The 27,652-nt window shown below is 39.4% G+C and overlaps 2 protein-coding genes across 2 annotated transcripts; one reads left to right on the forward strand and one right to left on the reverse strand.

The window, feature by feature from the left end:
• Positions 1-1,719: 1,719 nt before the first annotated feature.
• Positions 1,720-22,617, forward strand: slc43a1a (solute carrier family 43 member 1a). Its single transcript, XM_053323212.1, has 15 exons — positions 1,720-1,958; positions 8,192-8,352; positions 8,664-8,856; positions 9,823-9,878; positions 10,852-10,928; positions 17,906-17,998; positions 18,332-18,465; positions 18,579-18,706; positions 18,826-18,972; positions 19,072-19,107; positions 19,201-19,336; positions 19,544-19,673; positions 19,796-19,869; positions 20,208-20,331; positions 20,945-22,617. Exons 2-15 carry the CDS (start codon positions 8,199-8,201, stop codon positions 21,140-21,142), a joined length of 1,680 nt encoding a protein of 559 aa, XP_053179187.1. The 5' UTR covers positions 1,720-1,958; positions 8,192-8,198; the 3' UTR covers positions 21,143-22,617.
• Positions 22,618-23,705: 1,088 nt separating this feature from the next.
• med19a (mediator complex subunit 19a) lies at positions 23,706-27,488 on the reverse strand. Its single transcript, XM_053323215.1, has 6 exons — positions 27,145-27,488; positions 25,942-26,064; positions 25,199-25,332; positions 24,948-25,044; positions 24,769-24,863; positions 23,706-24,120 (listed from the first exon to the last, which is right to left on the reverse strand). The coding sequence occupies exons 1-6, from the start codon at positions 27,362-27,364 to the stop codon at positions 24,055-24,057; spliced, it is 735 nt and encodes a 244-aa protein (XP_053179190.1). The 5' UTR covers positions 27,365-27,488; the 3' UTR covers positions 23,706-24,054.
• Between the last annotated feature and the right edge of the window lie 164 nt (positions 27,489-27,652).

Genomic DNA, 27,652 nt, shown 5'->3' on the forward strand with positions numbered 1-27,652 from the left:
AGGGTGCAGATTTTCTTTTGTGCTGATAACGGTGTTGGAGCAATAAGAAGGACTAATACTATTGCATGGCAAGCAGAATTATGGAGAATTACTTGAGCTCAGCTGTCTAACCAATAAAGCAATAAAGATGGAAGCTGAATGTTTCTGTGCATACAGAAAAGTTAAGCTGATATAAGCTGATGATCTACACTTTATAACAACTGCCTTCTGTGCCAGCTGCTCCTCTTTGAAGAATATTATTTTCAGTGAAAGATATTGTGTGATTTAGTGTGTCTTTAATTAGCTGGACCAGAGTGTTTGAAATGGAAAGCACCTGCCAAAAGGTCTCGGCCTTTGCCTCCATGGAGGCCACAGACCTGCTGTAATGTCTGAGTCTGAGGGTTTACATCTAATGTAGCAACAGGTGGCTCTCCAACATTAATGTAGATTTTATTTGAATTTTAGTCACTTCTTTATCTCAGAAACAGTCCACTGGATGTCATAATGAAATAAATATCACAAAAACATTAACGTGAGTTTGTTTTCATTGTAATTTTGATTTGGGGGGAAAAAAAGATGAAGGTCTGCATACTGTAGCTCCCTTAGATGCACTTTAATGAGACATCTGCCATCATTAAAGTACAATTAAAGGACCTTCATCATTCTTTTTTACATTGTGTCCTTGGTCCAGCATCTGTTTACAGTTTATTGGATGTGGGCGTTTTTCTCCTGATTTGGAAAAATATATAAGATGACACAAGAAAAACAATCATTGCTCCTTGATTTGAGCTATTGTCACATGGTTACTTGTATGGTTTCATGTGACAGTGACATTTCAGACTCATTAATGTTTTATGACTGTGGTACAAACAGCACTGCATCGTTGCATTAACTTGTGCCTGTTTTGTACCATATAAAATGACGGACTGCACTGAATATGTCCCATTAAAACTGTCTCTGTAAGCAGTTACTTTATTAGTAATACAACAAAAACCCACATAAGTAATCACAAAGAAACTGGTTACATGATTGCACTATTTTGCTTTGATGTAATGTCATGTGTTTTCTCCTCATGAATTTTTAACTTTAACTTGAACAGAAACTGACATGTTTGCTTCAGTAGCCTGTCGCATAGATATAGATAAGACCAAAACTAGTAAAAAAAACCCTATTTGTTTGATAATGATACCGACTGACTGATGGATTTGATCTTTATTTCGGTCTATTGAAATATGAGACAAAAGAACAAAAGAAAAAAACGGGCAAGAAAAACAATAGAAAGAAAAACTGTATGCATAGCCAATACTAGTTTATGTCTACGCCAAACATAATATATTCTTCCCCATTAAGCATAAATGATGATATACTATTTTATGTTACCCAGACTTATACTATAGACCATCCAGATCAAAACTATCTCGACACATGTTTAATTCATCCACAAACAATACATTCACTCCCTTTATTGAAATGTATTTATTTGATATAATTGTCCTTGCCCTTAGAGTTTTTTGACAATCATTTTCCTATAAACTCATATTTGCTTCATGATCATGTCATTTGCATTGAACTGAGTTAAAAAAAAAAAAAAAAAAAAAGTTTCTGTGTGCACTGGTGAATGGTGGCGGTGACTTCTCTCTCCACCCCCGGGCCGGTGAAGAAAGAGGGAGGGAATTAAGTCAAATTAGGAGAAGAGGGGGATGTCTGTAATGACACCAGAGAAAGAAAAGTAGCGTGGACTATAGTAGGAACTAACACGAAAGAAGGAAATAGGGAAAGGGAGGAAGGGATGAAACAGAGAGAGGATAAGATTTTTTAAATATAAAAGTTGTGAGTCTGTGCCTGTCTAGCCTACTGATCAAGGAAAAGAATAGCCAGCTGTGAGACTTTCAATTTCAATTTTTACATTTAGTGAGCAGCAAGAGATTTTAAAAGAAGCATCACAAGTATTTTCCTCTGTGAGAAGACAAACAACTCAAGTAAGTAAATGAGTTTATTGTTTTGTAAAGATGAAATCGTTGACGTCGTGTATAAATAGTTGTATTACCTGTGTTTGGCGGCATCTGGACAAACCAGCTTCTCACACGTGGCACGATGAAGCATCTACTTTTTGACATTAGATCATGCCAAAGGGTAGATGCTGTTGGAAGAATATAGGCTACGTGATGAGAAATTAATAAAACTCTGGATGTAAAGATATGACGAGGTGGAAGGCACAAAAACGAGGCTTGAGTGAAGGAAACGGAAAAGAGCGGTGTGTAAACTTTGTTTCGGAAGTGAGTTGGAGACCATGCTTACAGTCTAATCCTCCCTTTCATTGAAAAGTCACTTCTGCCGTGGTTCATTGTCTGATGGCTCACTTTCTATTAAACATAGGCCTACATAAAGTTACACACACACACACACACACACACACACACACACACACACACACTGGTGTACCGACTTATCTACCATCACATTTAAATTTTAACGAGCTACTGGAGGAAACACGTCTGGATGAACAAAAGGCAGACGTGATGCCTTCAAGGCTGGTCAGACATATGAACTTCATGCTGTCATTGACATCTTAAGTTTACACTTGAACTAAAGAAGTCTGTTAACATACCAAATTATGAGTTTTTTTAGCACGTTTCATTCTTAAATATTATCCCATAGTAGATAGCCTACTCATCCTATACCTGTAACCAAAACTGGTGTACATTTAGCCTATCTTAAAAAAAATTAGAATTTAGTGAAAAATGTCATAATCAAAATTCCCTAAAGCTGACTAATAGTCCAGAACCACACAATGATTTAATTGAAGTTTAAAGAAACTGGAGCAAATGTTTACAGTAGGCAAGCCGGAACTGGAAAATGTCTTATGAATGATTCATTGGTGATTCATAATTCCACCAAAACTCTTGGCGGCTAATTTCCAACTAACCATTAGGCTAAATAAATCTAATATGCTTTCTGATAAAAATTCCTCTTGTCATCTATTCTGAAAGTTATTTTTGGCTCTTCATATAATTTACACTTACCTATAGAGGCTAGGGGAGTCATAGTCATTGTCATTATCGCATAATATGTCAGTTACCTTCCTAAATAATCAATTGATCTACAAAAACTGTCAATTACTGTTTCCCTGAGCCCAAAATGACATCCTCAAATGTTTTGTTTCATCCCAGCCAGAATTCAAAAAAATCAAAGATATAATAAAACATGTGTTTGTATAAATATTGTATTAATTTAAGAGGCTGGAACCAGATAATCTCCTATTGTTTTATTTTTCATGGAGAATGACCCAAAAAATGTAGTTAATTATCAAAATCACTAATTGTAGACATGCATTGCATTAAGGATGAGGGGAGTGTGTATAAGCCCTATATTGGTCGCTTATGTGTGTTGCATTCACAAGTACAACATTTCGGACAGCACATTAACGTCGCAGCTGACTGGACGGTCCCCGTGGTGTCGGTAACCGGACCCTGGGCTGAGGTCATGCCCGCGGAGAGACAGCTGCTCTCCGGCCAGGCAGCTACGGAGGTTGCGTTTTTTTGGACTCGTCAGGGAACAGAGGCTCCTGGGGTGTGTCGTTTATTTTCATGGAAACTTGTGAGGATAAAGAGTTTGCCCTGCGGTCCTTTATGTCCTGCAGAGGTTGATAAACATGGCTGGTCAAGGTCAGAAACATCCCTGCCGGGGGGAAAAGAGCAGCACTGGATGGGAGCAGCAACCCAGAGACTTGAAAGAAAGCAGATCACATGATGAATCAAACATGTCATCATCAACTCAAATGTTAATGCAGAAAAGTTAGAAGGAAAAAGAAGAAGAGTTAGTTTAACCATCAATATTTTAAAACATCAACCACACTATAAATAACAAAGCTCTCCATGGCCATACCCGTGATCTTAATCAAGGCAACATTGCATCATTCAAGCGCTCAGGTTATTCAGGAAGCAACTTCCTTATACAGTGTGGCTCTCTGTAGGACCTCACCTGCTCTCCCTAAACACAAACACACACCCACATTCACATACACACACACACCCACACCCACTTCACGGTGCTATAACAAGGCTTTACAACTGTTTGCCGACCTTAAAAAGCCCTGCATCTTCGTGTCTCAGCTTGTTTGCAGGTCTACGTCATTTGATGACCTTCAGGTGCCACAACTCCTCTCTGCCTCTGCTCTTTAGCATGACGGTTTCTCATTAACCGTTGTGTCACAGGTTGCACAAAATAGGCGGGAAACTGAGAGGAAGAGTGTATGATAAGCAGAAGTGCTGGCCTAAACTTGCATGACGTGCGTATCTTGCGTCAATTCATGTGGCTGTATAACCTGAGCTCAAACACAAACAAACACACACACACACACACACACACACAGGAGTAACTGATACCTTTACCACAGACACAAACACTTGTTTCTTGACACTGAGTAGCCATGACTTCTTTGCATAGTGTCTCATGATGAGTAATGCTAAGTGTGTATGATGTGCATTTACTGTGTGTGCAGCCACAGCACTGTAAATCCAGTTCATGTGGCATTAGCCTCCATACTTGGGCCTTTAATAGACTGTTTCTGTTCTTTGCCTGAAAGACTTCTCTGTCTGCCTGCTTTATTGAATTAATCTATAAACATATTATACATTTGTGGTCAACTCTGGAATGAGTTCTGCACTTAATTGATTCTGAATCACCAGAGGGGAACATAGAGAGGATTAATAGTGCCCAAAGTGATGCAGCGAGAAACTGGCATTAAGCACAGAAATGCAGATTTACCTTCAGATCTGAAATAGTAGTTCAAAATTAGTACAGTCAGCTTCACTCACTTCTTGTGATTTCTAAGTGAAATGAAAGTATTTCAGATCTTGGTTTATTGAACTGTACAGGCATACTGGCTCCCAGCTCAGCTGAACTACTTATTCAGCTTTTGACCAACAGGTGTGTGATTTGATATGTCAGCCCGACTGGAAGCTCAAAATAATTAAGGTGGATTTTAATGTCGAGGGTTGGTATCATCAGGTGATTTGTGCGCCGAGACAGTGTGGGGGGTCCATGAGCATCAGTGCCAAGTAGCCCGTTGGGGTACTAATCCAGCCTTGCTGGTGAGGATCATGTGATCCAGTCAAAAGCTCCAGAATACCTAGTAGATAGACCTGGAGGTGGGGATGTTTTGTCTCCAGGATGCTGGTGTCGTTACTTTTTGTAACTTTCTAAATAAAGGTTTTAACATTGACAATACAGTGATTATTGTGATATAGTGATTATTGATTATTGTGATTATTCATTTAACCCATTTCTTGTTATGATTATAGATAAAGCACACACTCGTTTCATCATTAGTAACTCGTGATATGATAGCTGTAGCCCTCACATGATGGTGTCATGGTAGGGTCAACGCAGTCATTTATGGTACATGGTGGTTTCCTGTAAAGGTTCCTAACATGGCTGACCTGGTAACATATTTTTTCAAAAGAGCAGTATAGCCGAAATGAGTAGTCTCTTTAGTCATTAGCCTATAAATGAACAATTAAACATCAACTACTCATATTGTTGTTTCTTTTAATGACTGTCTTAGTCATCTGTGATAGTAACCTGAACATACTATATTTGGGTTGTAGACAGTTGTAAAGACATCACGAAAACTGTGATGGTTGGTTTTTTTTTGCCATTTGCTGACTTTATTAGACTACACATGCAATTAGTTGAGAAAATAATCAGTAAATAAATTAATAATAGAGCAGTAACTATTGTCATAATTGGTCATTTTTCTAAAGCAAAAATACAGCTTCTCAAATGTGAAGATTTTTAGCTTTTTTGTATCTCATGTCAGTAAACTGAATTTCTTTGGATTTTAGACTAGATTTTTTTGATTGGTCGATATGTTACCATGGGATCTTACAGGCATTTTTCAACATTTTCTGACATTTTCATATAACTTAATATTTGACAAACTGTATGAAGCTTTTTAACACACAAACAGAAACATGACCATGTGTGCAATCATTCAAATGTCTATTCTGTCTATCACATCAGAGAAGTTTAAACTGATAACATGATATATATTTAGAGATTATTATCGTGATCACTAATTATTCACACCATCACTTTGCCTCCTCTGTTGACTCTTGACTAAAAGTCAAGAAAAAGTTAATGTATGTATTATACATTAACATGACTGAATGAATGAGCACTTTCTCACCGTGTTACCTTGTTTTTGAGGGTTGGGGAGTCGTGTGTGTGTGTGTGTGTGTGTGTGTGTTTGTGTCTGTGTCTGTGTGTGTGTGTGTGTGTGTGTGTGTGTGTGTGTGTGTGTGTGTGTGTGTGTGTGTGTGTTTTCAGCATGGGGTGTCAGTTACAAAAGAAATCCCCCCTTTTACAACTCTCTTTTCAGCACAAACACAGTGCACTGGACTGTGGATAATCGCATTACAAGTACGCCTCACAAGCACATACACAGATTCATGGACACACGTAGAGACAAATTTGTCCCATTAGATCCTCTCTCCTTCTCCCATAAAACACACACACACACACATACAAGATGTCCTCATTAAAAACTACTGAAAGTGTTTCCTGTTTGAGGGTTTGACTGCAGCCCCCCACCCCACCCCCTCCGACCCCTATTCAGATCAAGACTTTTCTCCCTCTGTTGTCCTTCAGTCCCTCTTGGTTCAGTGCCAAATGGAATAGCTGGTTATATTTGGATTTTTTGGTTCTTGTTTAGATATTTTCCAGACGTGTGTGTTTGTGTGTGTGTGTGTGTGTGTGTTTGTGTTTGTGATTGTGTCAGGGTGGTCATGACTGCAAGTCTGTGTGTTGGTCACTGTTGTCACAGGTTACAGCTGACCTGTCCTGTGTGTGTGTGTAGGTGGTCATGACTAACCTTTTATCTTGTCAGTCACATTTGTTTTATTTGTGTGTGTGTGTTGTTGTTTACATAAAAGTTGCACAAGTTAATCCCATTGGGGGAAAGCCAAACTTTCACTGTAGTCAGATCCTCCTTAGATTCAGAAAACAAGCAGACAGGCTGAGCACTCTGAATTGTTTCCTTTTAGTCAAAGTGTGAAATAGCTGCTCTGCTGACGGCACAGTGGGTGGATTTCTGAGGACAATGCAGTGCAAGGTGTCAGGTACCCAACTGGGATTTACAAAACAATGACCGGTCACATGGGCACTCATTAGAGAAGCTGAGAGAAAAATGCCAAAAGACTCCATCAGGTCTCCCCAGTGAAGCAGACATAATGAATTATCACAGTTTTCTTTTTCAGTGGAAGGTAGAATGAAATCAGAAAGTGTAAAGGGGGTTTTCTCTTTGGAGGGTCAATATGTGGATCTTAAAATGGATCACAAATTGATAATTTTGTACTTAAGTTTGGGGGTTCAGCCATGAATGATGGTTATGGCATTTAAATGTTTGTATTTTGTGCTGTTTTTATGCGTTTTCTTGTAGATTTATGTGTAGTAAAGGCCATAGCTAGCATGAGCATTGGAAGCTATTAGGGCTGCAATTAATCGAAAAATACTCGAAACCGACATTTAGAAACTCTAATCGACTTAATCTTGCTCATGTTAATTAATCATGGTGTTCACTGTTCCCATGACAGTAAAGGTTGCATATCTTTAAGGAATTTGAAAACTTGTCTCCAGTGATCATTTTAACCCAAACCATGATCTTTTCCTAGTTCTAATCAAGTAAACTAGACATTAACCACAGCGTCACACCTTAAAACATCGTTATTTTCACTCCCTAAAGATACTCGTGTGTGATAATCATGTATCTCCAGCGTGTGAGTTAATCACTTGTGTTCAGATCTCTTTACTACCTATATCACTTCCACTAGATGGTCAAAGAGCACCACATTTGTTTTGTGCAGGCTAGTTAAGAAAAAATGTTTACTAACATACATTAATATTTCAACTGTTGAGACTGGCAGGACAAAGTACTACACATCAGGACACATTAGCATTTACAGTACAAACGATATGATATGTGTTGTGGTTTCAGTGATCAGATCACAATTCGCCATCGCTTCGACCTGGACACGATGCTTCATTATTTATTAATTGGATCATGTCAATAAAAATCGGTTAGATTATTTGAAAAGTCCATAAAATATCAGGACCGGGAGGATGTCTTCTCATTGTTTGTTTTATCTGACCTGCTGTACAAAACCAAACACGTCAATCACATCTTCCCCTCCTTGTCTCTCCTTTGTTGCAGAGCAGCGATGTCGCCCTCTCTCCTCCAGGCCTACAGGAGGCGCTGGTGGATGGCGGTGACAGCAGTGCTTGAAAACCTGTTGTGTTCGGCCGTGCTCCTGGGTTGGGGCTCCCTGCTCATCATGCTGAAGAGGCAAGGCTTCTACTCGCACCTGTGCTCAGGTAAAATCTGCAGCTCTGAATTACTTCACCATGATGTTCTGCACGCCCCCTTTTACAACTCAAATAACACATTAACATGTTTTTTTCAGCCTGATACTTCAAAAATGTTCTCAATTTTGTTTGTTGTTCACAACCCTTCAGATTTAGCTTTCAACCCAACATGGGGGTCCTGACCCCGAAGCTGGGAATCACTGATTTATGACATGTAGCCTTACTGTCAGAAAAGTCTCAAAATGTTATTGACTGGGCCTTTTTTGTCCATATTCTGAACACTCACCTCTCTTATTAACCCCCTGCACTTGTTCCCACAGAGAACAACTCAGTGGTTGTGCCTTTGGGAAACTCCTCCAGTAGTGATGGGGACGAGTGGATCAGCTGTGTGGACCAGGAGGAGATGCTGAATCTGGGCTTCACCATTGGCTCATTCTTACTCAGTGCCACCACTCTACCCCTTGGGATCCTGATGGACAGGTTTGGGCCACGCCCAATTCGTCTGGTGGGCAGGTAATGGGAATAAAAATAGTCACAAACATGACACGTTTACAACTGAGCATTGTGGTCTGTGGGGATGCATAAAAATACTCCACATTTCATTCATAAATGTTGTGATGGGGAGAATCTGAAGTGAAAGCGGCATAAAACAAATGCTTATCTATCGATTGTTGTTATAGTAAAAACTAAAAGCAGACAGATCACATTCCCAAACAGGGAGGAGAGGGATGTGCCCTTTGTGTGAATCAGAGAATGTGGGTGGAGTTTTAGAGTGGATGCTTACTCACTATATACACTGGTGGCGACTTGGTTTTTGGCCAGGCAGTGTATATGTAGTAAGTAGTGAAATTCCTGGTTAGTGTGGGTGTGGAAACATGTGAAAACAAGTGTAGTCTACCTTTTCATGCGTGACTGCAGTGTATTAAGAATACTATCCGGAATAGAGCCAGCAGTATGCTTACAGAAAACAAACTTCACAGCACTCACTCAAATGCATGTACTCTTTTTCTCTTTCACAGTTTAAGCAACTATGAAATTGAATATTAATGCCAGATGCTTTGAAATAGGATGCAAGCCCATGATAAACAGGGAGTTTTATCTGGAGCTGCATATGTTTTAACATTCAGGCTGGTAAACCACTGATGGTTTGAGGCTTTACTGCCAGTTTTTGATATTATTTATGTGTGAGAGTATTTTTTAACTTTATAGCTGCTATATCTGAATCTGTTGGCCCTATTCAACAGTGTCTAAATTCATTCCTCATCACACGTTCTCTCAATAACGTGGCAGCTGTGTGAATAAGACATTTACAAACACAGAGACTGTAAGTCACCTGCAGAAAGTTAACCTGTGGCAGTGATCCTGGGAGTTTCTATACATGTTGGCTCTTTTATACAAACACAATGTATAATTGATAAATGCTGTGATGGTGTGATACAGTATGCAAGATTTTAAAAGGCACTTGTTCTTTCCTTATAGCTCATGTTTCGGTTCGTCCTGTATAATGATGGCTGTGTCGGCCTACAATCCTCCAGGTGAGTCCAAATCAACACACACACACACACACACACACACACACACACACACACACACACGTGTCAAATACCAACAGCTTGAATATTTGAATATTGTGTGTGGCATCAAAACGTCCCACTATATTCACTTTCTTCAGTCTATTTAAGTAATTGTGCAGTTTAAGTGCTGACTGACAGTTGGAGGTGCACATGATTTACTTAAAGATTACAAAGTCAGCTGGTTGTGTGGAAGAGCAATATCTTTATGCAAACATATTTTGCACAGGATGCGTTCCTTTACTTGTATTATATAACACACTGGTCATAGCCAAAGAGTAAAAATATATTGTTTATGCTAAATTGCCAATAGATATTCTGTCAGAAGGGCTGTTGAAAAGGTTCAAAGCAGTGGCTTTCAGACAACTGCGTCTGTGATGCTAAAGTTTAACTGTGCGACACAGACGGTTATACCAGGTGCACTTGGACAGGTGTGCCAAGCGGTGTGAAAAAGAGCCGGCTCAAACAATTTCTTCCACATTTTTAACATGCCCGCCTCCACAGCTGTTCATGTTAACTACTAAGCTTCACCGATTAGCTCTGGCAGCAATGTGAGCCATTTGGTCTTATACGGGAAATTGGGAACAACAGTCACAGTGGTTCAGCTGCTGTTAAACACAAACAAGGAAATGACTGCGTGCTACCTTAAAATGCAGTATTTTTATTTCCTTGTTGACTGCTGCCCTTAGTGCTTCAAGCTGATCATCTAAATATCTGAAAGTTAGAAACTCCCTTCCCATACATCTTGAAATTGGAGAGTCTGTGTCCAACATTTTTTATTCCCCCTCCTCATGACAACCAGCTTCTCACCTCGTCTAATTGAGTCGAGTTTACTTTGTCCAGCTCGGCTTTCTGGACAACGTGTGCTCAAAACCTTGTTCTGAGAAAGTGAATTCATGCTTTAACTCCTTCTCTGTGTTCCTCCTCTTCTCTGTAGTGCTGTCAGCGCTCATCTTCCTCGCTCTCTCCCTGAACGGCTTTGGAGGCATCTGCCTGACCTTCACCTCCCTCACGGTGAGAAACACAACTAGCCAGAAACAGAAAAAGATACAGATCCTGACATACAGTATGAGTATAGTAGTGATGCTCTATGCTATCTATTAGCCTAGAGTGTAAACACATCATATCAGTGTCTTGAAGAAGCTTTAGAGTCACAATATGGGTGTATGGTAAGGTTCTGCTCACATGATTAACAGCACCCTGTTTGATGTCATCAACTACTGCACATAAAGACCTGTTTAGACCTACTGAACAAAGAAAGAAAGAACAAGAGAGAGAACTATTGCCTCAACTATGTATGGATGCTTTTTTGTATCATTTGCAAACCACAAATTGGATTAGATGATTATCTAATGTCCCCAATGCCGCCTCTGTCTTCACACTGTGTACTGTATGTGTCCCTGCCGACCTCCAAATTGTTGTAATTTTTAAGAAATATTTATAGCTGTCCAAAGCATATCTAACAAACCAGTCATTCAGCAGAATAAAATGAAACACACACTGCAAATCATTTGATATTTGGCCTCTGAGCCAAAAGGAAATACTTCAATCTGTCTTTTCCTCTTTCTGTGTGTGTGTGTGTGTGTGTGTGTGTGTGTGTGTGTGTGTGTTGATCTGCCACACACAAACAGAAAATGCTATTAAATTATAACAAGCCTGCTTAGCTGCGTCATCACCTTAAGTATTCATGCAGTCGTTCAATAAGAACATTTCTCATATTTTAGTGCTGTAACTACCAAAACTGAACTGTCTCTGCCATGGTTACATAACTTATTCTGAGAAAGTACAAATGTAGGGTTGTGTTCCTAGAACAAATGAGCAGAGGGGTTTTGGTAGCTGAGAGGTTCAGCATGGCTGGGGCCTCTGTTTGTCTCAGCTGAGGAAACAGTGTGTGTAAGAACTGGGAGCTGTGTTTGTTTATATTCGCGGCAGGCATGTGTTTTTGCATGTGATGTGTCAGCTGGTACCAACATTATCAAGTGTGTTTTATTGTTGTTGCTATCCTGTGCCCTGGCAAGTATGTTGGTACAGTGCGTACATGCTTTCTCCGTCTGAGCTGCACATGCCTTGTCACAGATGGAAAGTCTCCCGTTTGTGTTTCCGCCAATAACGGCTTGCGGTTGACCACACACCCCCATGGTGAAGCTCGGCCCACTCACCTCTATCCAAAACACTCAAGGCCACACTTTCCCTTGTCTCTTCTGCTCCTTCCTCTCACTTCCTTCCTCCTTCTCTTCTTCTCCTCTTCCTGTTCTTTCTCTCGTTCGTTCTCACTCGTCTGTTTCTCTCTTCTGCGCAGCAGTCAGCAAAAAATCAATTCTTTTTAACTCTGCATGACTGTGCACACATGTGGATGTACAAATGTGTGTGGATGGTTATGTACACAAAGGGAGACAGACATGAAACAGATGTCAAGATAATGAAAGTCAAAGCTGAATATGTACAGATGACCCCCTGCTTTGACCTCTCTTCTGTATGCTGACTGTCACTCTGTGTAAAAGAACAGTTAAGACATTTATCTCAGCCTGTCTTTCTGTTGACTTGCTTGAGTTAAATGTAGCTGTGCCTCTTGGTCTCACTGTACACTGTTGACAATGTCAATTGACAGTGGCCGACATGATTGTTTTAAGGGAAGAAAAACAAGTAATTTAACAAGTAATTTAAATTTGTAGTTTCATAAACTGGAAAAAAGTGTTATTGATACTGAGTCACGAGTATCCATAAAATTCAGACCAAAATTGCAAATTTTCGTTAAAGAATTTTATAGTCTATGCCATATATGACCCCTATCCTGAGACCCTTGAATCAGATAAATGAAAAAAAAACTTCCCTTCTCTGAAACTTCAAAAGAACAACAGAGGAGGGATTTTAGTTAGCTTAGACAGAGTAAGTATGGATTGGACAAGATTTTAGGTCCATAGCTTTTTCCTCAGAATCAGATAAATGTGCTTTTATTTGTTATTTTGGTAAAAAAAATAATACTTAGATAAAGTCAAAATCCAAAAGCATCAATCTATTACAGTAAAAAGTATTATTCAATCAAGTTTGCTGTGCATACTACTATTACAAATTTGCATATATTGTAGAAACATGCCATTCATACTTGTACATTGAGTTCACACAATGCATTCAGCCTCAGGTTAAGCATGAGTCAAATTAATGTTCACAGATGCATTGAATACTGTGGATAGGTCACATGTTTGCGGTTTGCACCCAGAAAAACAAAAGTCCCTGACAAAATCTGCAATGCAGGTTTATATTTGTTGCGAGAATCAGTTTAAAGCTTCCTCTGACTCTACATAGAAACTTACTGCAGTGAGAGTGATTGGCTACTAACACACACTCACATAAGTCTGACATGGGAAGGAAATGTGTTCTTTCTGTTACATTAATCACATGTGAACACAAAATAGATATTACTATTATTATGCACACACACTCGGGTAATGATCCCTCCTCTGACTGACCTCTGTTATTGTTGTTGTTTTTTTTGGAGACCTGGTGATGGCTTAGCCCAAGGACATAGACACACGCACACACATCCCGTCATGATTTTTAAGCATGAGCTTAAAAGCTTCAGAGAAACAGATCAAAAGGATTTCAAAACAAGAAATCTGTGCTCCTCTGCTTGTAATTGTCCAATGTTTCCAGCCATTATCAAGCAGCTGGCACACAAAGGAGCATATGTCCATCTGTAGCTAGTTAATAAACAATAACAAAGTATGTATTCGTATTTTATAATGTGGTGGAACAATTAAACCTACACAGTCATAAAATTTCAACTAGCAAAAACACAAATCATATAACAGCCTCATAACCTAAAACTTAAAGGCAGGTTTTGAACATTCAGTCAAACATTTGATCTGAATGACCTAAATGACCTTGATGAAGGTGTTAAACCCCTATTTGCTTTACAGACCCCAAGTGCACTGCTCTGTGCACATTTACAATGTGTATGGTAACAATAAAAAAGTAATGTTGCAAACGAAAGCAGAAAACTGGCAGAAATCCCCAGAGGCAGCCTATAAATGAGAGCTAGAGGCCAAAGGATTACTGTTCCAGGAGCAGTAACATGAATGAATGAATGATTTGATGAATGAATGAATGACATCTCTGGTTCAGCTGAACAGTTTAGTTTTAGTCTCCTTAGATTAAAAAGTAGAATAAATAAAACATTACAAACTACTTTCTTGAAAACCTGTAATCGTTTACTATGGGTCTGTTCACATCACAGAGTTCAGATCACTGTGTGTTTATTGAAACTGTGAAGAAGAACAGAGAAATCAATATTAATGAATGCATAATACATGTGAACATTAAACTTCATCAATCAATCAATCAATCAATCTTTATTTGTATAGCGCCAAATCACAACAGAGTTATCTCAAGGCACTTTACACATAGAGCAGGTTCTAAACCAATCTCTTTAGGTTTTAACTTTAAAGAGACCCAACATGCCCACATGAGCAAGCACTTGGCGACAGTGGCAAGAAAAAAACTTTTAACAGGAAGAAACCTCAGGCAGAACCAGATTGTAATCCTGTAATATCAATCCAAGTGATTTATCATATAATAAGAACAAAACAGTAAAAGGGTGTTACCTAAACTGATAAAAGGTTGAGGCACCCCTGCCACCATCAAGAAAGGAAAAAAAGAATGCTTTAGAAAACATCCAAATATTACATTAGACCGCCATTTCTAACAATTAGTTTAGATGCTCGAAGCTAATTAACTTGTACCCTGGTAATTTTGAAGTTCATTTGAGGGCGTTGTTGCATAACATAGAGATTCACTTCTGCTTTAGTGGTTTTTGTGCCAGATCTCCACCACTACACACAACCTTCAGGGCACCCTTGTTCCTGCATCACTTAAATTCCTGTAATAGAACCTGTTGTAGAGTATGCATTTTATTGTGAGCTTGCATGTCATCTGTGTCAAGTGGGCTCTCAAGGTATGGATTTGCCCTTCAACAGTATTGGCTGTGTGCGGGGGGCCTGCCTGATCACATGCCAGTGAGAAAAGTGCTTTCAGTTGTTCCTAGGTGCAATTTACGAGAACTATCTTCCTCGTGCTAACTTTGGTATATGCTAGCAAAGGTTGGACAACAATTAAAGGCCTCTTCAGGGAATTGTGGACGGCCCTAAGAGAAGATGCTCAATGTCAACTTCAAAAGTGGCAGTCATGAGTTGGAGCTTCCATATAGGGAACAGAAGATGTGTGATCAACCCACGATCTTTACGTTAAACCACTTTTTGTGTTATATAAGTCCAGTGCAGCTGGATAAGAACACTGTGCACTGTGAGGGACAGAGGCTGGACCAATCTATGTACAGTGAGAGTTGAGGTGGAGAGAAGAAGCCGGTGTTAATCAGCTGTGGTTTAGTGTTTCCTGCTGGGAGCTCCACAGATAGAGGGGCTGCAGCTGGAGCCTGGGGAGATCAGTCAAACCAAAAAAATGCAACTCCCACTACCTCTCTCTTTTAAAAAAATCATGCCTAACATTGCTCTTTTTTTCTACATCTCTCTTCTTCTTTCTTCCTCTCTATGCAAGAATGTTTAACTTTTTATTTGTATCCAACCTCTCTTCCACATATTTAGAAATGTCAGTGCTCATTACGCGACTATTTGGCCCACTCTCTCAGCGATTAAAGTCTTAATTAAACTTGGTGCCAAAGTCTTACAACACCCAAGTGAGTGAGCACACCAGGAGTAGAGCCTGAACTGATTAGTCATGACAAGCAATGAGCCACAGCTTCATTTGTGCATGACTTTCTGACACCAGTTGATCCTCGCATGCCTCCAAGCAGTCACGTGTTTCTGTCCACCTCCTCCGTCAGGATGCAGGACATGTGTTGCTATGTGTGAAAAATGTATTCCATGAAAATTGCCAGCACATGCACTGACACATGCACACTTTGCGCTTTTTCCATCTGTCTTCGTCACAGGTGAATCTCACACACACAGGTTGTTGCTGCTAGTCCTCTGAAAGCAAAGATCAATTTGCTGACATCTGACATGGCTGGAATATCTTTGCTTTAACATTAGTAAGAGATGCAAACTCCCCTGTGTGCTCAGAGGGCCCTCTTGCCTACATTCCACAAATCTCTGCAGTCAAGAGTCCAGTGCTGCAGCTTTCAAGGCCACAACGAGACGGGATGTGAAGTATTTTGATTCTCCGAACCACTGAATGATGGCTGTTCTCCTTGATGATTTTCCCATCTTGCTCAGACAGTCTGGCTTTTTCTTGAACATCCTCAGGATTTTTCCTGTTTACCTGCCATCATTGTGGTTGTGCCAGCCCCCGAAGTGACCTGTGCCTCCCAGGGTACACAAACACACTGGTCTGCTTACCACTAGCTGTCACCACAGCCCTATCCCCAGACAGAGGCCTAACCTGCACTCACACGAGAACATGTTCTTTCCTTGCACCTTCTCGTCTTGCTGGACAAAGGAGCCAAAAGCAGCTCCAGAAATGACTATATGAGGCAATAAAGTTACTGGAAACCTGGGTTATTTCACAGCGTTTGAAGCAGCAGGGAATCCCCTTTTAAATGTGACATGACTTCCAATGAATGATAATGTTGCACCGTATTTGCTGGATGTGCAAATAGGTCACTTTAAGTTTGTCATGTCAACTTTATAAGGTGATAATATGTAACACATTTACACATTTAACCACAAGTGGTGAAAGACATCTGTTAATGTAGGTTTAAAAGAACTTAAATGAACACTAAGATGCTGTTGGAAGGTCCACACTTTCTAAAATCATTACGTTCACTGTTTGCATTTACAGTGAATTATAGATTACACTCACCTCTCTGGCCTCTATTTGCCACCATTTCTCTATGCTGTAGAAAAAACCCTGAGGTCAGCATTGGATTCATAAATGTCTGAATTGTGCAACATGAAGGTTAAGACATATACCTTTTTAGCTGCAGCGTCTCTTGCTCAAATCTGGCAGAGGATTTTTGTCTCTCCTTCTGTTAACTGTTTGTACCTGCACTGTGAGTTTATCCATTAACGTAAAAAATTTAAATAAATAAGTCATCTTTAAAAAGTTAAAAAAAAATGCTTGAAATAGTTTAGGGGAAAAGGTTTTAATATAAAAGTGCCAGCATTAACTTGTTTTTTGATTCATTGTGTTCACAAACCCTTATTTGATGTCATTGGGTCCAGCCGCAGTGAGGTCAGTGTAAAGGTGTGGCGAGCGTGCGCAAGGGGAAAAAAGAGCTAGACGCTCCTCGTGAATTGTGACATTAGGTGACAGCAGCAGAAGTTGGGAAAACCATGCGCAGACGTGAGAGAGAATAGTGAGCTTGTCGGGCCGGACACCTAAAATCCCAGACATGTGATTTTATAATCATGATTGACCCATTTAAAACTCTAATCAAAGGACACTGAGTGTGCTGGCAGCACAATAGGTCATTGTTATGTTAGCTAAGCTTCTTATTACAGTAAATAGGTCGACCTGATATATGATGTGTTAGTGCCTGGTGCCTGGTGCCTGCAAGTTGTCCCCTTTGCTGTGTGTGCATGCATGCCCCCAAGTCGGGTCCACTGAGCCATGTGAAGTTCCTTGACTTCTACATTTTTAATCCTAATTCAAAGAATTTGTTGAAATTGCAAGAATAAAGACGGTGGATGCTTGTCTAAGTGTAGCTTAGTCTGTGTTTGAATTATGGGGTCAGGACCTGAACTGGGTCATAACTTTGTTTCTTGTTTCCTCATGACATGGGAACTAATAATGTTTTAATGAGTCTGCCTTGCTCAGTGTTACTGAGTGCAAACCCTGATGGCAGAAGAAGTTCACAATCTCTGTCTCAATAATGACTTTCTCAGTGTGGTCCCGCATTCACAAAGCAGCTGCCTGCCCTCTGCTGGTCAAAATCAGTCACACATTTCAGTGACTAATTGATTAGGGTAATAGAATCAAATATCTGTGGTTTATCTATATACTTTTCTTCATGTTCCTCTCTTCCTCTTTCTTTGCAGCTCCCCAATATGTTTGGTGCTCTGAGCTCCACTATCATGTCTCTGATGATCGGTTCTTACGCCTCCTCTGCTGTCACCTTCCCTGGAGTCAAGGTAACCAACAAAGTTATATATTAAGAACAAACAATAATATTATTATATAATAATATATTTTTTATATTATAGAATAATAATAATAATCTTTACATATTCTACACACCTTTCTGAAATAAACCATTTAAATATATAATCATAGTACTTACGTTACGTATAGTTTTCTAGTACAGCCTTGTTTGAGGAATCTTTAGGATATAATTTAATCTTTAGAGTAAATGGATAATGTATAAATGATTTTACATAACAATATTTGATTGCCATGATTATAAGAACAGATAGATTTTTAAAGCAATATGTTTTAAAAAAAACTTTTCATTTTCTCCCCTTTAGCTGATCTACGATGCAGGCGTGTCCTTCCAGGTGATCATGTGGATGTGGGCAGGTCTTGCCGGGTTTGTCTTTTTCAACTGTTTCTTTAACTGGCCGAAAGAAGGTTTCCCAACACCTGATGAGGTGGATTACAGGTCAGTGCGGCTACCAGTTTTCTGCTTCATCTCTTTAAAGCGACACAGAGACATAAGAGTCCACATCCTGTATTTCAAAACCTAACGTCTCTGTGTGTATTTGTGCGTTATAGTAAAATCCTCACACAGCAAGAGCTGCCTTTATCAGACCAGAAGGCTGTTGCAGAGAGACTGAGCCAGAAAAACGGTGACGTCCGACACTCCACAGAGAAACTTCCTAATGGAGCTGACCCTGCACAAAGTAAGCTGAGAAACACAAGACTGGATGTCCCAGAACATTTACACTCTAAGTCTTTAATTAAATGATCATATACAAAAAATAAATAAGTAAACTTGTGTAACTGTCTGTTCTTCTCTCAGATACCGTTCCTTTCCGTCGGTCGGTGTTTTCTCCTATCTTCCTGTGGAGTCTGGTTACAATGGGGATGTCCCAGTTGAGGATCATCTTCTTCATGGGGGCCATGAACAAGATGCTGGAGTTCATGGTTACCCATGGCGATGAACACCGTGAGTGTCAAGCCCTCGAACACAATCCCAACAAACAGTTTCTGGGTTTGCACTATTGAAAAGTGTAATAACAGAGCATTTTGTTTTTTCGTGTTTCAGCATCTGATGACCTGGTGAGTGAGGCAGCACAGCAAGGTGAGCAGCCTTATAATCTGGTCTCAGATTCTGATTTGTGACTTTGTGGCACATAAATTGTTACTTAATCTGATATAATGTGTCCTCTTTCAGTGAGTTTCTACTCGTCCATCTTTGGCACCCTGCAGCTGTTGTGCCTGGCCACTTGTCCTCTGATCGGTTACATCATGGACTGGAAGATGAAGGAGTGTGAAGAGGAGAAGCCCATCCCTCCAGGCACAGAGCAGAGGTACATGCAATGAGACGTGAGAGTTTCTAAGTTGTGATATCAACCCGTAATTTTGTCAGGAACCAGAAACATCTTAAACACTAGACATCCAGGATCCAAAAATTAAACAAAATTAGGTTGGTACTGGGGAATGTGGGGTGAAGACATTTAAATGGGAGTTGTTCAGTAATCATTAATGTTGTAACGCGTCTGTCTGTTTCCCATCAGGCAGACCAGCATACCCAAGAGAGACCGTAAGATCCAGAAGGTGACCAACGCCATGAGGGCCTTCATCCTCACCAACATGCTACTGCTCGTTTTCGGATTGTGCTGTCTCATAGACAGCCTGCCTCTACAGGTAACACACAGTCACACATTATGCTAGCCAGAGAACAAGTAAACAAAGTATAAATCTCTGTCTATCAATGATAGATTCATTCATTGTGTTGGTCCTTGTCTCTTTTCTTGTTGATGTGTTAGGTCTTGACCTTCATCCTCCATACTATGGTCCGAGGCTTCATCCACTCCTGCTGCGGAGGCCTCTATGCTGCCGTGTGAGTAATTTGAACTTTTATAACAGTATAATGTTTGAGATCTGGCGATGAAACAGTCTGTTTTCTGACCATTTAGAATTGTTTCCCAGTGCCATATAAATATAAAGCAGCACTTTTTCAATGTGATAAGAACAACCAGATGTGGCGACAAGCTGGGATGCAGTTTCCTGTTTGTACAAGAAACACACTACAACACTGAGCTAAATTAATAAATACTGACTATACTGAGAAAATACAAATGAATATTATTCAATGCAGTGTACATGTCTGTCAAATACTCTGTCTGATTTTAGTGGGTGTTTCAAACTCTTTGTAACCACCGAATGTCTCTCCCACAGCTACCCATCAAACCACTTTGGCACCCTGACAGGCCTCCAGTCGATGATCAGTGCTGTGGTTGCTCTGCTACAGCAGCCACTCTTTATTGCTATGGTTGGACCGCTGAAAGGAGACCCCTACTGGGTGAGGAAACATTCTCATCTCTACAGGCCTCTACACTTCAAACAGAGAGACACAGATAAACACAAAGTTTTGCATGGAGTTATATTTGGGTCTCAATTCTGAGGGTGCAGTGCAGCATTTTGAGCACAGAAAATGTTTTTTTCTGCAAGCTCGCAAGAGGCACTACTATCAGGCAAAGAAATAAATATATGGTGTGCTCAATAAATGTATTTGTATGTTTGTAGACATAAGTGCACAAAAATTGTCTTTATCAGTCAGTTTTACTTATTCACCAGTTTCATACTTCCCTAGTGACTGATGATCCCACTAGAAATCTACACCCAGTTAGAAATGATCTACTCCTCTTCTTCATTGGCTGTACTTGTGCCCCTCTGTCAGCATTAGTGAGAGTGCAGGCAAACCTGCAGGAGCACACAGAGCTGAGATGTTGAGGGAAAACTAAGTGATATACTGAGAATAAATTAAAATATTCTGTCCTAAATAATACCCTCTCTACAAAATATGAACTCTGTGAGTATATTTGTCATTAACACACACTTTCTCGGACCTATTTTAACAGATCACTGCATATAACTGTGCTACTTTCTGTCTCTGTCATCTAATCACCCCTCAGATCAACCTGGGGCTGCTGATCCTCTCATTTGGCGGTTTCTTGTTGCCGGGTTACCTGTACTACCATCGCAGACACCTGCTGAGGGAAAAAGAAGCCAGAGACAAGAGGGCTGCCGGTCAGGAGATGCAGGCACTCAACCACACAGAGGCCAATGGCTACAAGCCCCACAGCAACGGAGTCGCTGCTGTTGAGGCGTAAAACAACAGAGCAGAGACAAAGATTTGGGGAATTGTAGGATTTATTTTTATATGTGCCTTTTAAAATATGCACCAGCAATCCACTCATCCATAAATCCATGTTGTTAGTTACATTTTAAGTTGTTTTCATGCTGCGGCATGAATTTGGGAGAAAACGTGTCATCATCATTTGTTGCTGTTATTTATTTTGGTTTGTGTCAAAGAGCCAAATTAGCGTGATTTAAAGCCATAGATTTCACTCGCGAGCACACGCATCGACACATGCACACATCCAGGTATAGCCTCTGTGTCAGACTGCGGATATCACGGTACTTGAAATACTGTTATCTAGTTTTCAAAGACTTCTGACAATCACCACGAGCCTTGCTAACACCAAAGAACAGCTTAATTACATTAGGAAAATTACACTCTCAGTATTATTGAGTAAGTTAAGTGGGCAGAAAAAAACTGAAAAACTTTTAGTATATTAATTGTGCTGTTTCTACTGTAAAGCCCCTCAGTATGAACTATGAATACACAGTAAATGTATGAAACACTATTATAAGCATACAACTCATGAATTTAAAGCATTTGAAAATCTAAATACCAGACTTCTGGTAGCTTTTGGGGTATTTTTCAGAGCCCGGCGATTCACTCACACACATGTACACGCACAGATAGGCTGGTTGTAGAGACGCCATATCTACCTCCTCCGTTTCCTTTTTTTTGTACTGTCTCTCTGCAATCCACTCCTATGTCTGACCATCGATTGTTTTTTATTCACATTAGAAAAATATGAAATGTTTACTCAAAACAACAAATTTAAATCGGAACAGCATTTTCTCCTTCATTCATATTGATGCTGATTCAGCCCTCGTCATTTCTGGACTTTTTATATGTAGGGAAAAAAAGTTTTGGGAGTTTTTTTTTTTTTTTTTTGATTTATTTCAAGTAGATTTCATAAGGAAAAATATGACTGATTTTTAAATGCTGACACATGGTGTGTGTGGGTGATATTAAACACTTTGTACTGCTTTATGCACAGTAATGAACTAGTGTGTGTATAAAAAATGTATTTAAGTGTCTTTTTATACTCTAGCTGCAGTAGCGTTGAAAAGGGAAGCGTTTGTTTCAGCATCAGCAAATGTTTTTTTTGTAGTTTGCTAATTATACATGAAGCTTTGATGATTTTAAGTGTATATATTTCGCTTATGCCTTTTTGTTTTCTCATGTGTTTTGTCATGTGATTTTACTCAATGGGTTTCCATTCAGCAAAATTATTTTTTGTAAATAGAACTGAGGTGTGTCTTTTATTTTGTTACATATTCTGCTTGCATTACTATATATGGGTGTGTGCAGTTGTATTGAGACACTGGCTGTGGTTTAACTTGTTTTTTTTGTGATGTTTTTGGATTTGATACTCAAAAGTCACTTTAAAAAGACAGATGCAGCTGTGGTCTGTGATCTCCTTGTTACAGTCAGCTGCAGATACACAGAAAAGTGACAAAATGTATCCTTCATGCACACTGCAACAATATTTTATGAATTTATGCAATCAGTTTGTAAAGAATAATTTTTCCCCACCAACTCAATCCATTTCAGTATCAACTCAAGACATCCTCAATAGGTTGTTTCAGTCTTGTTTGATGCATTTATTTCCTTATTTGTAGTTCCTCGTATATAAAATGTGTTCAGCTTCTTGTATCATTGCTAACCCTAAAAGAGAAACTAATTCTGTGTTTTCTATAAACTCTGTGCCTTTCGCTGCCATCTTGGCTTTGTGCAATAGAAGTGAATGTGAGATTAACGCCTCTGCCTAAAGCCAGGCTTGAAGATTGTCAATAGTGCAGCACTTTTCCTCAGGAGAACATACAGGAGCAAAAACATACAGGACAAATTGCAATGTGATGCATTAGTCCAGAGTTTGGTCATTTTGTTGACTGTCAAATGTGTTGATTTACCTCAATTGTTGATTTTTGAGACTGTAGAGAATACTTTTAGGTATAAATCCAGTCAGCGTTACTGAACGTTTACTTGTGGTCATTCCTTCATTTTATAAATGCAGTTTTTATACATGATCCACAGTTTGAATCCAATGCACCAACAACTACCTGGGCTTTTTGTACCTCAGGAAGTTGTATTACTTATAGGATGATGGTTGTCTCTATTAAAGCTAAGCTGAAGGCTAGCAGTCAAGTCAGTGATTCACTTGTGCATCTGCCTTTGTTACTTGGATTTGCAGCAGTTGGCACATCAAGTTTAATCAACACTTCTGACAGTCTCAGGAACAAAAAAACAGAACCCTTTGCTTCACCACATCTGTATTTTAAGATTAATGATCTTCCTCAGTGGCTTATCTAACCTCCTTTCTTTACCCTTTGGGTTGAAGTATTGCTGTATCTTGCTAAATATACACCTTTCTTTCCTGCCTACAATCAATATATCCAGCTTGTGTATTTCATATAAAAAATAAAATAAATGTATGAATGAAGACTTGTGTAATTTGTATTTTTGCCATCCATCTATACAGTACAGTTCACATCAACAAAGTGGCTCAGTGTTTTTAAATGAGACAAAAACAAAGCTAATAACCAAAGTTTATTTGATTTTGGCATTATAGTCAAAAGATATTACAACAAAATCAAAGAAAACATACATACAGTGCCTGCTCACTCATCCATAACATCAGCGGCTTTCTGCCATTTACACTGCTCTGTAACACTTCTTTTCATTGTCGCCCACATCCACTGTGTAGCTGCTCTGTCACTGTCACACGCATCATACAACCATTTGCATCATTTCAATAGATCCTTTCGTTCACTATGGCATATTTTCAATAATACAATTATCTGTAAAACACACACATTCTCTTTTACAAAATGCACAATCACACAGTCACACGCACACACAGGCATGCACACAGTGGGCTTCTGTCTATCTGAGACTGTTGCTGTTGGGTTGTGAGCCGGCAAGGCCAGGGTGGTCGGGACTGTGGCGGTTCTGGAGGGGGACAGAGAATCAACAGAGCTCAGTTAATTAAGTTTATTCCTGTAGATTCAAATTCTCTGGTAGATGAGAGAGGATGTGGGACTTCATAGCACTTAGTATTACTGTGGGCTATAAAGACATGGTAAGGAACTTGTTTCAAGCAAGATATGCAGACTAAAGGGGGAAACACCTACTACAGCCTTATAAGATGATAAGATGATACGGGTCTAAAATTACCCCAAATGGTAACACTTTACTTTAAGTCCCTGACACATTAAGAAAATGGTTTACAACACACTGAAATGTAGCTTTTAGCAGATACATGCGTTTATGAAGTATCTGTAAAAAAACTGTATTTGTAAACAACTGTAGGCAAGTATTTGTGAAAAGGTGAAGCCATAACTTCATGTGCCAATAATAAGTTGGGGCTTTTACTCTGACAGCCGGTTGTTGAGTTCTTTCACCCCCTAGTGGCCAAAATCAAATTATCTGTGTTTCAGTTTACCTAAACTGAAATGTTGCAAGATTAGATCCTCAGGGTGAGGTTTTAGTTTAGAGATGAGTTATGTGTTTGACGTTGTAGGGGGTCTGAGACAGGCTTCCATCTTCTACCATTAACTGCATTGGGATAAATAATAAACAGCAAACAGTTTTTCCTACCTTCTTCTTTTTCTTGTCTTTCTTCTTTTTCTTGCGATCAGGATCATCATCCCTCTTTTTCTTCTTTTTCTTGGGATCAGAGTCTGATGGGGTTTCTGCAGAGACAGAAAGTAACAGGTCAGCAGTGTGGGAAAAAAATCCAGTCTCCATGTGTGTATGTTTGGTTGGTTATGTCCTACCTTGTGGTAATGGGTCCTGTGGTCGATGGTGTTTGTGTTTGTGTTTGCTCTTCTTCTTTGGAGGCTGTATGTGCATTAATCGGTATTGTTCTGGGAGCTGGAAAAAATAAATACAGGCATGTGTAAGTATTAATGTAAACATTACACTATTTTACAGGCCAAAATATATTTTTGCTAAAGAGAATCTGTCGCAACATTGAAAATATGTGTGCCTTTTGAGGTAGGCCCAAATATTTTGTGTGTGTCAGTACCGGTCCTGTGTGTAGTCTGAAGCCTGTAAGCAGAGCGCCGGTTAGTGGACTGAAGGAGTTTCCGCAGACTGGAGGCTTATCATGCAGAGACCGCAATGAGCTGCCATCCTGAGTGCCGGGACAGTCGATCATACCTGCAGCACATCAGAGAAGGACAAGTTGGCACAAGGGGGAGAAAGACAGAGTGCATGTGATGCGGGATGAATATATCAATTCATCCCGCATATATTGATATTGATCAAATATATCAATATTATATCAATATCAGAACATGAGACTAGATATAGTCGTAGATATTGGATATGCTAATATCATGATATAGCATAAGTCTTTTCCTTGTTTTAAAGGCTGCATTACAGTTATGTCATGTAATTCTCAGAACTCACCAGACTGTTCAAACTGTTCTATTATTTGCTATTAAGCACTTAGTCATTATATCCACATTGCACATTATCATTTATCAAAAACCTCATTGGGTAATTTCTTGGTGAAAGCAACAATAGTCTTCCATGCAATATTGTTGTAATATCGATAATATTGTTATATTTGATATTCTCCAGCCCTACAGACACATGCCAATGAAAACATAGAATGACTGATAATAGACTGAACTATTATCAAGGGTAGAGTAACTATTACTTACACTGAACATAAATCACCACTAATCACTAAATATATTTATCCTGATGATGTTTGTACAGAAACTCGTCCAGCCACATTTGTGCTTCCTTTTCATGGCTCACCTGGTAACTCTGGCAGGAAGTTGCTGAGCTTCTCCTTCACTTTCTTCCCACAGAACTTGTTGTAGGCATGCTCCAGGTTGTAGTGCGTAATGAGGTTGGTATTGCCTGTCAACTCGTTTCCCACTGAACACATGAAACGTTCATATCAGTGTAATTCATGCAAACATCAGCATGTCAAATCATATCATGTATCATTTATAATTCTGCACATACGGGATTCCCATAATGTAAATTAACGGTGTCCAACCAGCGCTGATCAAGGAAGTTTTTGTGTTTATAGTTGAAATAGTGAAATACACAATCATGCATACAGTCTATACAGCTCAGTCAGTTACACATATGAGGAAATAAAGAATATGACCTAACAAATTACATATAAATAATGAAAAGAAAAATAAATTAAAAAATACACAAATACATTAATAATTAAATACATCAATAAAAATGTGGGGGTTCATATATATTTTAGCCAAGTTGCAGGGAATACTTTTTGGTAGTGGTTTATAAATGTACTGCTTTCTTATTGTTTATAAGCTTGTGTGATATTAATAGAGTTCAATTCAAGGAGGAAAGGTACTATTTGAAGTGGTTTTTTGGAGAATTTCTGTTTTTAGCATAACATTTAGCATAAAGAAATGACAAAATGAATAAGATATTATGCAGCGACTCTCTGACTTGTTGCAGATGATCTCTTTGAGATTAAAGAGTATGCAGAGTTGAGGTGACACTCCAGATTAGTGTATTTGTTTTTTGGTTGATATTTCACATTCAAAAAACAGGTGTGAGAGCGTATCTGTATGACGTTTGCAAAAATTTGCAAGAGACATCAATGGTGGGGTTAACTTAATGTAGGATTTTGAAGTGTATTTGCGCTGATCAAGGATGCTCGGTCCTATACAAGCTGCACAGTTACGTAACATTTAACTTTTAAAACACAAGCGCGGGGTTGAAACAGATAACTTAACTAGAAATGCTGTTGAGTATTGGATACATTATTAGAAATTAACCATATCTGTGAAAAACGGGAGGGGGGGCCTAACACCGGTAATTAGCTTCCTCAAATATTTTCGGTAACACTCATCTTGTTTGCTAACGTTAGCTATGTTAGCATTGTTTACAAACTGCTTAGCAACGTTTAAGAGCAGCTCGACTTTCTTCTGGTTTTACATACAAATAACACACAAAACAAAGAGTAGTTAGTACCAGGTAGCTCTCGTAGTAAGTAGAAAGGTTCATTCATTGCTCCGGGCTTCCGCAGAGCAGGCCCTTCATCCCCGAGCTGCGGTGGCATCTGCCCCGTCATGGAGACTTGGTTCTGCGGAAGAGGCGGCGGAGGTTTCCCCGGTCCGAAGCCCAGGGACGATGAGCTGGGTGGTCCCTGAGCTTCATTTTGATTAAACAGCGTTGAAAACATGTCCGCCATATCTATCGCGAATAATACATTTAAAATGGAAGAAAATAGAAGTATCTCCAGGTGTGTGGCCTGCTAGATGGTGGATGATGTTCCCAATGAATTCATCCGAGTGTCAACTAATCGACTCTCTACTTCTTTGTGGCTTTATTTTCATGGCTCATGTACCGTAATACCAGGCATACACACGCACAATACCGTAATGGCAGGGGAAATTAGCTTCAACATGAATATTCTTTACCAAGTTTATTTTCACGCAGACACAGTAAACAAAACAAATAAGTACAGTTAATTGTCATT

The sequence above is a fragment of the Scomber japonicus genome, chromosome 8 (genome assembly GCF_027409825.1).
Source record: "Scomber japonicus isolate fScoJap1 chromosome 8, fScoJap1.pri, whole genome shotgun sequence".
NCBI lineage: Eukaryota > Metazoa > Chordata > Actinopteri > Scombriformes > Scombridae > Scomber > Scomber japonicus.